The sequence below is a fragment of the Aythya marila genome, assembly GCF_965140915.1.
Source record: "Aythya marila genome assembly, chromosome: 12".
Taxonomy (NCBI): Eukaryota; Metazoa; Chordata; class Aves; order Anseriformes; family Anatidae; genus Aythya; species Aythya marila.
In genome coordinates, this window is record NC_139053.1 from 3,885,852 (window position 1) to 3,897,984 (window position 12,133).

The window sequence follows — 12,133 nt, forward strand, 5'->3', positions numbered from 1 at the left end:
TGCAAAAAACCTACAAAAAGGACTGCCTGAGATGGCCACGCCTGAGTCTTCTCAAGTTAAGGGGACGCAGGACGTGAGTGACTTTTTAAATTCATTGTAAAAGCTCAACACACGCAGCGCATGCGCCAGGTGTCTGTGTGTTCTCAGGGCATTTTTAAAGGTGCTCTCTGGCTGTTTAAGGAGCGCTCGCGTGGGGCCGAGCTGGGAAGCCGTGAGCTGGGGAGGAAACGCGCTGCTCATTCAGCATGCGCTGCCCCATGGGGGCCCTTTTCACACCCCCATCGGCACTGGAAGCCCCCAGCCTGCCGTCACAGACATCCACCACGAGCAAAAGGCACGAGAGGCACCTAATTCTGTCAGGAGAGCACCTCCACCGGGCCGGCATCCGAAGGGATGCCATGCGCTTACGCTACGAGAGATGTCTAGATTTCAGCGGTGTTTTGTCCTCCAAGAAACAAGTCTGAAATACATGAAAAAGCGAGGGGGGAAACGGCTGTTTGTTACTTCCTTACATGTCAAAGAAGCTGCGTTCAAACTGTATTATAACTTCAGCCCGCTGTAATGAATTTCTAAGGGATTCCAGTGAAATAGATGGTTTATCCTATTCTTTGGAGTGAGCTCTTATAATCCTGCAACACTCCAGAGCTACAATACCTTCCTAACTTCAGCCTCCCAAAGGAAGTCATTAGTTACGTTGTGTTATCAGCCTGGTGATATTATCACTACAAATATTACCTGCATTGATCTGGAGCCATGTAGACACGATTGAACACCCTGCTTCAGATTAAGACATGAAACTCTAGCTTGCCCAGAGGTCAGGCACTGTGTTACAGCCTCAGAAGTGTCGGGCAGGCATTAGAGACTAAAGGAGAGCAGGGCAACTCAGGACACAGCCCATTTGGTGGGGTAACATCGTTAAACACACCACATTTCCTAGCGCTCTCTTAGGTTCTCACTCTGGTGGGGGCAAGTCTTTCCAGGTGAGCTGAGCAAACACGTGTAATTTGCATTCTTAGACCAAAAATTCTCATGGTTATTGGACAATTGGTGGGTCTGAACTTGAAAAATTTTTTTCCTCGTGGCAAGACGTGTAAATATCCAACAATATTCCAGACTGCCTTCATGGAAACATTCTCATTCCCGAACAGATGAGTGCAACCCTTCCCTTGGCATTAAATCACTTCAGGACACTACACTAAAACAAATGGAAAACAGGCACTCTTATTCTGGAACAAGGATTTCCTCACATGGAGATAATCAGCACCTATTCCGTGTATATGCAGATGATTATATGGTGCCTTTTTATGACAAAATGTCTTTGTAAATCATCAGCACATGTCAAGACAGTAAAAGATGATGAAGTTATGCTACCTGCAATCAAAAATTAGCAAGGGGAATACTCACAAATTATTTTGATAGGTCCCAAAAATAGAATTTATTTTTCTTACTGTCACTAACAGACACTACGCTGAGAGTAAATAAAAACTGAGGTGTGAAAATATGAACTGTACAGACACGGACCTCTAGGTTGCTGTGTTTTTATGGACCTTTGCCTCGTGAAAAAAACAGGCCTCTCTTTCACTGAGCAGCAGCAGTGCCCTATCCTCCCGCCTGGCACTGCAGGGACCTGTCCCCATCCCCTGGGCTGCACACCTCGCCTTGCAGCCTGGCAAACAAGGATTTTTCTATTCAACAGCATTTTCCTGCTTACTACCCCACATCAAAATATGAATTTTGTTCACAGAAATCGCAGGGCAATCCAGTGGTTGTCAGCTGGCCAAAAAACGACCCTGCGAGCAGTAAGTTTTCTGGTTTTGTACTTTCAAGTGGGCATCCCAGGCAGTGTTTAACTGAGGGCGCAGAGCAAGCAGCCCTGGCGATGCTGCATCCAGCTGGGGCAGAGGAGGATGCTCGGGGTGGGCGGCAGAGCTCCCACAGCCCCGTTTGCACACTCGCCCTGGGCAATTCCTCTGGCCTTTCTCGGCTGGGCACAGCTTTAATGATGCCCAAAAAGGAGAACATAATGTGGACTCATTACCAAACAAATTAAGTGGCCAGGGAGGAACACGCATTCGTGGGAATGAGGACAGGATAATGTTGCACCAGAGGAGAAGCTAACCCCCCTGCCAGCCGAAATGGGAACTGGCTAAAAATGTCTTAGATGGGTGCAGAGGAAAAAATGCTGGCAGCGTATTTAACTCTAGGAAGGGTGAGAACTCCTGATTTAAATATATATGAACATTTTCTGCACTCGCCCTCCTAAGATTTTATTTAATCTTCGGCAATAATCAAAGGCTTTTTGCTGCCCCCATAAATCAGATAACACGCTGTGCAGGGTGCCTGCTGCTACCACCGGCCATGCACGAGGAGCTGTGCAATGGCAAGATGCGCTGCGATTGCTCACACCAACGCTCTGTGCTCGTTCTCACTTCACAACAAGGACATTCAAAATCAGGGTAGGCGCATGCCATCCTCACCTCCATAAAATTCAAAAGGAAATGCAACAGTAACCTAGGGAGAATGGTGTATTTTTAGGGTGGGATTACAAAGCTCACACTACGAATTTTTATCTCAGAAATTGTCATGTTCTTTGGTGGGGTTCAGAGGCCTATCTTCAGGGGAGTTTTGCACGCTTCAGTCATTTAACTTTTTTAATCTTCCTGCGCTCGGGAAGAGAGGGAAAAATACCCTGTCTGAAACTTTTAACGTTAAAAAACCCACAACATTTTTGTCTAACGTAATTACTGACAGATTCCAATTGGAAAGCTGTTGCTTTTATTTTAATTTTATTAAAGGAGTGAACAAAGGCTACCCAAGGCACCACAATAAAATTACATTAACTGTAAAATTACATTATTAATTCTTTAATCTCACTTGAGGCCTCAAGCTGTTGCTATGTCCAATTACCCAGCTAACCACCTGTCAGAACTGCAAAGCGAGTTTAACATTACCTCCAGGACAGTGGTGTGCCCTGTGTTCAGTCAGGTCTGCCAGCGAATCGAAGTCCTGCTGACAGTTATCGCAGGTGTAAATTGACTCATCCTCCATGTCTTCATCTTCCTCATTTCTCTCTTCCTGGCTCGTCACGCTGTTCCTCTCTTCCAGGGCCCGGCTGTCCTTCGCCTCGCTCTCCAGCTCTCCTCCCAGGCCACCTGCCAACAGCAAGGATGCACGCGAAGGTTTAGAGGTCTGCCTGACGAACGACGCCGCGCTTATTGAGATACATTTAATTATAGCCAGTCTCGCGTTATTCCTGACACCTTTCATTATATTAATGTGGTTTTTATATCATGCGGTGCAACAATTCTCAACTGTATTCTCTGCTGCTTGGTGTGAATCCTGCGAACGCTCCCTGCATCTCCTTCAGCGGGCAGAGAGCTCTGACTCTCTGTCATAAGGAGTCGTTAGTGTTTCATCACTTAACCAGGCTCTCAAAGCTTTAAAAATTGGCAAGATTAATTGCAGCCTGTACAGAACAGGCACGTACTGAATTTTAATCCTCTGTGCTCTCCTCTCCCCGCCACCATCAAGCCCCAGCGCGAGTGCCCACGGCAGCGAAAGGCTCCCACTGAAGACCCTGAGGTGCCTCAGGACACGAGGGGTGCCGCCGAGCCCCGCGGGCACCTCGCTGTGCGGCACACCCCGCTGCAGGCTTCTGTGACCAAACAATCCTTGGGTTTCCAGGCGCCGGGTGTAGAAGGAGGCCAAGCCCTGCGGCAGCTCAGTTTCTGTTTCCCCTCCACCTCCTACAGCCCTCGGCATCCGCTGGACGTGCCGCATGCCCTGGCCACGCCGGGTGACCAGTTGGGACGCTTGCCCTACCACCAGCCGTGCTGAGCTTGTGCCCTTCTGTCCACCTCTACGAGCAATCCCACCGCCCGAGTGTGCCACGTTATTAAACACAGACGTTTTACAAGTCCTCCAGAAGAGCAGGAGGGGTGAGCAGGCCCCCACCACAGCAGCCCCCCGCGCTCAGCCCAGCCCCAGAGCGGCGCAGGGCCCCGGGGAGCAGTGCCCACGGTGCAGGGGGTGCCGCCTGGCTGCCTGCCGGCACAGGGGTTTCACACCAGTAACAGGGAGATGGATGGTTTCTAAAACGAGATCAGCACCAGAAAGATTAAGGGCAACCAGTGCTGAGAACATGAAACAAAGCTGAGAAATACAATTTATTAAAGCTGGACACTGGTTACCGCAAGCGCTGCAGCTCAGATACGTGGCGCTAGCAGGGCTGTGCGGCCACGCTCCATCCCGAGCACACGCCTTGTGCCGTCGGCCGCACTGCGCATGGGAACGTAAATCAGCTGGTGTGAAACGCTCTGCAGCTTGCCATGGAGCACTCGTAACATGACGTACCCATCGAATTGCAATGGAAATATTAAAAATCAATGCCTGCTCGTGGTCTGCCACGGCATCGCTGTTAGCAATTAACTGACGGGCACATTTTCAGGTTCTTCTCCTGTTGAGTTATACGGACCTTTCTGCTACAACATCGCCATTAAGAGCGAGGTGTAATGTTCGTATCAACAAAGCAGATATGGCACTCTTAGAGCAGTAATGAATTTAAGGATTTGGTTATAAAAGTATCGCTCACCACGCTCTCCATGTCCTAAGTCACGATCTGTACGGGGTTCGCTCAATAAAGCACTGTTCTCTGAACCTCATGCTTTAGAGCCTCTCCCTTTAATAAAAGCGTATGCTACTCGAGGACAGTTCTGTTCTCCTTACACCACTACCCTGCCAAATAATGGTAAAGTTAAAGCTTCGCTAGCTTCACTTTACTTAACACCTAATTCAATGTACACGCTGCACTGATCACTTCCATTTTGCTGTATTTACTTGGCACACCGTTTCACAAGCTCATCCCAGACTCAAATCACAAACATTATAGCTCAGTCAATTTTGTTAAAGCCTGTATGTCCTGCAGATTTGATAAACGTTCATAAATCAGAACGTCAGCTCTCCAGCTCTATAAGACAGAAACCTATAAAATAGCGCAAGTCTATAAATCTGATCTGAGCACTGCCACCTGAATCCATGCCGCCTGCTGATGGAAGCCTCCGAAAAGCACTTCTGAACCGATTTAGCTACAGCCTGAGGAAGAAAGATTTTAGGCAACCTCGAGGAGGTTTAAGGGACCTTCACTAATATTTTCAGTAGAAATGCTGTCTTTTGACAGTTAACCTAAAGGCCAGCTGATCTGCTGAGCACACTGTGACAAATTCATCCTTGGTTTTTCTCCAAAACTTCATGACTACACTAGGGATAAAGCTGTTCAACCGAGTCCAACAATAACAAATAATTTAACACACTGCTTTAGGAAAAATAAATTGTACAATGTGAGATAAGAAAATAAGATTCCCGACTGCAGAGCAAAATTCCAGAAACATTTTTTAATTCCCCACTGAATGGGAAATCTGATCCTCCAGGCAACTTTTCAAAAGTGTCATTACGTGACACCGTTGTATGTCAAGTAACACAACAGTGAAATCTTGCACATAAATTATTTAGCAAACAGCATTGCTTTAAAATGAGATGTTTTCTGTTTTCAGCACATTGAAGGAATCGTGCGTGTTTGCCACACCTCGGGGTTGCTGTCCCTGGAATAACACCATCTTCAGATTCCTCTGCCGAGCTGCAAGCTTGGTGCTCGCCTTGGAGAAACCTCACGCTGCTGAGGAAAACCTGGGGTGTTTCTTGGCTTTTTGGCCCTTGTCCCCATCAAGGCAGCAGTGGCATGGGTGGCCTTGGGACACGGTGGCTGCTCGCCCCCGGGAGCAAGCAGCAGCGAGTGCCAGGGCAGTGACGGGGACGGGTGGTCCTCAGGCAGGGAGAGCTTCAGCCCCAGCTGCTCTGCAGTGAGCTCAGCGTCCCTGACCAGGGCAGCCACCCGGGAGCACTCCTTGGGAACGAATTCCTGAGGAGTTCTGCTGCAGTAAGGCACGAATTTAACCTGCAGTGTTCCCGCAGGCAAGAACTGTATGAGCATCCCCCCATGGAGCAGCCAGGTTCAGGGAGCAGAGCGCACTGCCCTCGTGATGGTGAGTGCCTGGCCAGGGTGGGTGCCAGGGGCACCGGCACACCCCCAGCAGGACTTCTGTCACCGCGGGAGGCCAACGCAGCACGACTGGCACCGTGCCTTTGGGCATGCGGTCACTGGTTAGTCCTAAGTGGCAAAAAGGGCCTGCTTTCACAAAAGCATTATTAGTGTCTTTAAAATGGACCTGCTGTCTCCAACAATTGCTCCAACAATTTCCTGAGGAAGAGACGAGACAGCTTGACAGCTCAGCCTTGAAAGTACACCTCACCGCTTGCGTTTGGGGTTCTCTTGCTTTTCTTTTCTTCTCTTTTCTTTTATTCCTGTAACGCAGTAAGGGGCCTGCAGGGCTTCGCAGGAGACGAATGCTTTTACCCTATGACCTAAACAGCCTGGCCAACAGTCAAGAATATGTTACTCTAATTGCCACTAAAGTTAATGTTAACGACTCTTGGTTTTTGGTAAAAGCCAACTTCTTTTCTAAAAAGTTACAATTTCATCAAGATGCATCAAGGAACGGGAGTGTTCCTGCCTGACCTGGTGGTCCAAGGAATGTGGCAAACTTGGCAAAGGTGGAGACGAGAAGTCCCGAGGGCTCGGCTGGAAGGTTAGTGTCAGTAGAAATGCCTTCCGAGCCGTGCTGTTACAGCAACAGCACGCTTTGAAAGCCAAGGTTTTGCAAACTGACTGCGCGTCCCATGCTCACGCCAGGCCCCAAAGTCAAGAGCAAATTCCCGTTTCTCCCCGGCCAGGCCCCACTGGTGGGGGCCGAGCACAGCGGAGCATGGCCGCGGGGAGCAGTGGTGCTGGAGGGAGTGCGGGGCGGCCGCAGGCACACTGCAGGCGACGCGCCGGCCACGGGGACGCGGAGACGTGCAGCGCCGTGCAACGCGTGGGCCTGGGAAACGGGAGTCAGAGCAAAGCTCTGGGCTTATTTTTTCAGCTGCGGAATCCAATATAGGCAGTTTAAACTTTCTGTTATCTTAGCACAATACGGGGCAAGCGAGCCTTTCCGTGCTTGTGCCAGTAATTTCTTTTTAAACCCAGAGACTTTTGAAAGCCGGGACTTTTTTGAATTTAGGATTGTTCTTTGAAGCGCGCTGTCTAGCACGGGGTCACGTCTGGGCTCCGACACCTCTGGCTGCAGGGCTTCCTTCACAAGTTGCTCCCTGCAGCAGGCACGCACAGGCTTGGTGCACGGCAGAGCTGTGGCCGTGCCCATGGTGCTCCCCGCCACGCGATGCCAGCCGGCACCCGGCTGTGCACATGTGCACGTCCCGAACCGCAAGGGACCAGGTGGTGAGGGGAATGAGGCACCTCCTCATTCTGCCACCTTGGTCCAAAGACAAAACCACCAAGGCCTCACAAAGGGCTGTGGTAGTTCCTAACCCTTTCCTAGAGACTGAGGACAGGAGCTGAACCAAATCATCCTTGGGGAGACAGAAGCAAACTGCTGCAGGGACGGCGGAGCAGCAGCACGGCAGCTCCTGGGGCTGGGCGCAGCGGGCATGCCGTCCTGCAAGGGGAAAGGAAACTCCTCGTGTAACTGGGAAGTGAGAACAAAAGAAACAAATTACTTAAAGGAAAAGCCTAATCTAAACACTCGTTAGCAAGCATTTCACTTGGCGCCTAATGCCAGATCGGCTTGGGGGGGTCCCGGCTTTCATGCAGTTTGTTGGCATTTTAGTGTTGTCTCTTGGACTGTAATGCAGCAGAGTCCAAACTTCTCTGCAATTTGTGGTCAATGAAGAATGAACAGAAGCAAAATAAAAAACATTAATGCTTCAATAACAAAAATGCAAACAAACCTCAGCTGAAGCTCATTCCCATAGGATGAAGGCTTGGCTTTGTGGGGGCACGCCAGGTCTGCGGCTCTTCAGCATTTCCGAAACCACCAATTTTACACAGATAGCTCTCGAACCCAGGGCTGCCTGCGTGCTACCTCCCAACAGGCCACGTGAGAGGCTGCAACCACTGCACCACACCAGTACCAGCAGCCCAAACCCTGCTCCAGCAGCCAAGGGCCGGGTACCAGAGGCTCGCTCTGCACACCAAGCGCTCGCTGCACATGTCACAAGTGAGCAGGTTCAGTGCAGCACAGCGCCAAACCCCATGGGGGAAAACAGAGGAACGTGGATGAAAAACAAAGAGCTGGGATGGATGATGCACAAAGTACCACAGGATGGCTGCGGGACAGGCAGCAAAGCACATGCAGGCTGCAGGGCTCGTGCGAGGGGCTGCCTGCCCCCGGCAAGAGGGAGAGCGATCGCACCACCAAAACCCCGTGTGATCCAGCACGTAGTTAATGGCGTTGGCCTCCTAGGACTTACAACTTAATAAAATTGATCTCGCTGCAGTACTGTAATGAAGAACAGTAGGATAAGGCTACCCTTGAACCATGAAAATTGTATATTGTTACCTCCTCGTGCCCTCCTAGGGCTCTGGCCGTTGCAGCCTCTCCAAGCTGTCATTTGTCTGGCGCTGACAGCAGACGGCACGGGCAGCAGGGCTGGGGGCTGCCAGCCTTTGTGGAAAGGCAAGGGAAGAACGAGGGCGCTGGTGACGACCCACAGGATCAAAATACAGGTTATGTTAAAATATATCTTCTAAAATATACAGAAGTCAGAGACCTAGGAGCACGTGTTACCACGTTTCTCAACAGCACTGTGTATGTATTGAGGTACGCGTTAAAACCTTAACGTTTAGGTAGGTGCACAGCATCCCTGCACCTTTCTTCAGCTTAGCAAGGTCCCGCTGTTTCAGCAGGGTGCTGCACCTCCTGCTATATCCGTCGGGAAAGCAGGTGGATCTCAAGTGTCTGCCGTTACCTCCGTGCTGGGACACAGCCTGGTGCTGCGAGCACCCCTTTTCCTGCAGCGAAGCCGAGCCCCTGCTGCTCTGCACCCAGGCAGCTCCAAGCTCCCCACCTGCAGGTTTGCAGTGGGCAGCCTGAGCTCAGGTCCAGCTGCACCACCCAGTGCGACCATCGACGCCCAGGCTCTGACCCGATGCCCACCAGCCCTTCCCAGCAGATGACTTTTCAGTCACGTTAACTCCTGTACAGAAACTCACCCTCCCAGCCCGCTTTTCTTGTATTTCAAGGCTTTCATAGCATCCTTTAGACAACATGCTAGAGAAACCTTTTATTAAATGCTGCTAATTTTTTTATTGATCAAACTGTGAGTCATTTCATTTTCCATTATAGCAGAAATCTCCTATAGGAGCATTCAGATTAAGTTTCTTTATTCTGTCTCTAGTAGCATGTCACTTTTAATCAGTTTTTAGTTTCATTATTGCTTAAAAATTAGAAAGCTGTTTCTCTGTTCTTTATTGCTTTTTTAAGTTTAGTTACTGAAGGGTTATTAAACTTGGGATATATACAGGCATGCGTAACATGCTAAATAAATTCCTCACTGTCTCTAACCAACTTTAACATTAGCTTTTTTTATAATTTTTAGGTTTATTTTCACTGAAAGACTGCTTGTAATTATTACTCATGTTCTCCCCAAACACTTATGTTACTAAAGTGTGAAATGTCTTCTAACACAAAGACAGTTCTCTGGGAAGTAATTACAAAAATGCATTCAGGGGCAATAATTTTATATTAACTGTCAGCAGCATACATCTTCTGAAAAGGCACTTGTTATGAAGGAATTATTTGTGTGGAATGCGAAGGCTCCGAAGGTGAGGGAAAACTACAGAAACACATTAAACTGAAACTCCAGTTCCCTCATCAAGGGTCACTTTATGTTTAAATCGTTACCTTGCAGGCAACCCCACACCTTCCTAGGAGCCCATTACAAAGACAATCGCAATTTATGCACAAATTGGACACAGTCTCCAGTTTGCGGTGTGGAACAATTCGCATCCCCTTTTCAGGGATATTTGTGAGCAGCTAATCAAAACGATGCATCTCAAAATTATGGGCTTCTATTAACCTTTCACTGATGACACTAAAAATACTTGCTAATGATTTATGGATAGCAACGAAAGCAGCAGTCTCAAAACTGACCAGCACATTAAAAAGATATCTGTGTCTGTAACAGATGCAGGAAAAGATTTAATGAATATTTTATAGTAACTTTTAGCCTGTGGGCTAATCCTCAGGAAGGCAAAGTAATTCAATGAAATTAGAAAAAAAAAAAAAAAAGCAAAAACCAGCAATAATGATTAAGCATCATACCATTTTAAAAGTGTTAAAAATATTCAAATAAGGAACTAAATACATAAAAAACAACCGAACAATAAAATTTTCTCCTAATCGTACCTGCAGGTAATGTTTCAGCCCTTCCAGTGCTTTTACTAAAATGATTTAGATGTCACTGTGCTACGCGACAAATGCATTTATACACTGAAAAGCGGACAAGCAGCTAAGTTATTATTATTTATTTGCATGCGAGTAGCAGTGGGATTGTACTTTATAGTGTTAACAGCACATAGTGTTTATCAGCTCTTCAGTGTTTGGCAACTGGTTTAACATTATAAATGTGGGATGTAAATACTTCCCTGCCACAAAAAGCATTGTAAGTGAATTTTAAAGAATGCAACGAGAGGAAGAGAGCCGAGCAGCCCGTGCTGTGCCAAATGTTTAATTACTGAAATAGCATCCGACTCCGGGACGCTACCGGATTATTGATCCCAGTCCCTGCACACAGCTGTGCGCAGGCACTCTGCGAGCTTCAGGGTGGGGAATTTCTTCCAAGCGCCTTGTGGAGTGTCATTAAAGCAAAAACTCGGGGTCCTGGGAAGGGGCATCTCCCTTCCCACCACGCCTTGGTTCTGCTCAATCTGCCCTGAGATTCCCCGGCCCAAAATGCCGTGTGGAGCAGGCGGCAGCACCACCGCCTTCTCACAACATCAAGGCCTCGCCCTCTGTCCGATGTCAAACCGCAACCTGCTTTGCACGCCGCTGAGGTCTACAAAGCAAACACTGCGTTTGCACATAGCTCTCCGAACTTCTTGCCTACCGTCTGCAGAAAGCTCTCGCCCTACTAAAGACACGCAGTTGGCGTGCCACGGATGGTCTGCATCTGACAGCAGGACGTTGTCCACTCCCAGAGTCTTCAGATGCATCTGAACAGGAGTAACTTCCATCCCCAGCTCAGATAATGAGGTTCAAATCAAAACTGATCTAAAATTAATTTATATGCATGAGGAAATTAGTGTGCAGCAAGTATTAACTTCAAAGGAAAGTGCACTTCTTCATGAAAATGTGCTTAACTCTTTGGCATGCAACCATTAGATGGTACCGACATAATACAGCTCAACCCGAGCAAGTTTTCAGCACAAAAACAGAACTTAAATTTTATTTACCTAAATGCACATTTTAATAGTGAAGTCAACTTTAATACTGTTCATGTCTCTACTGAAAACAAGCGTCCTGCTCCCAGCAGCTCCGTGGCATCCTGCTCCCACTTCACACAGGACATCTCCAGCGCCGTGTCACTCGCAGCCACGCAGCCATGCCAAAGCCTTTGTAACGTGAAGGTGGAGCCACGTAGCTGTAAATCTTAAACGTACGGCTCCCTGAGCAGACAGAAAATTTGGAAGGCTAAATAAAATTCACGTGTGGCTTGTTATTGCAGCTGCATATCATTTGAAAATAAATAAATAAATAAATAAAGTAGTATCGGCTGGCTCTGCTCGGAATACCAGCCGCTGGAACTGCTGACCCAAACAAACCTGGTGATTTTTAAGGAGAGAAAAATTACAGAAGATGTAATTATTGTAAGTGACAAACGTGCCCATGTACATCAGCAGCTGAATCCCCTAGCCTAATTCTAAACTCAGCTTCCTTTATTCTTCCCCAGGACGGAGCAGACCCGTGAGCTGCCCCCCCTGCACACACGACCCAGCCACCAGCTCCTCGGGGCACAGCATCCTGGGGGTGCAGGCACCGGTGCTGGGTGGCAGCAGGGGAGCCCAGCCAGGGCCCCCACAAAGCATTCCCAGTGCCAAAGTGCACTTTCCCCTTTCCCACACTGAAGATACACATTTGTGTAAAAAAAAATCGTGAAGGGGAATGCCTTTCATAACCTATAGGATCCTACATAGACTCAAAGAATCATTTGGGTTGGAAAAGACCTCTACGATCATCCG

The 12,133-nt window shown here is 48.3% G+C and overlaps 1 protein-coding gene across 3 annotated transcripts in view; it reads right to left on the reverse strand.

The window, feature by feature from the left end:
• Positions 1–12,133, reverse strand: part of ZNF423 (zinc finger protein 423) — a 209,708-nt gene that overhangs the window by 151,613 nt on the left and 45,962 nt on the right. For all 3 annotated transcript variants that reach the window (XM_082770090.1, XM_082770091.1, XM_082770089.1), the window contains exon 3: positions 2,952–3,152. In XM_082770090.1, coding sequence (XP_082626216.1) covers positions 2,952–3,152 — 201 coding nt within the window. The remainder of the gene's footprint in view (positions 1–2,951; positions 3,153–12,133) is intronic.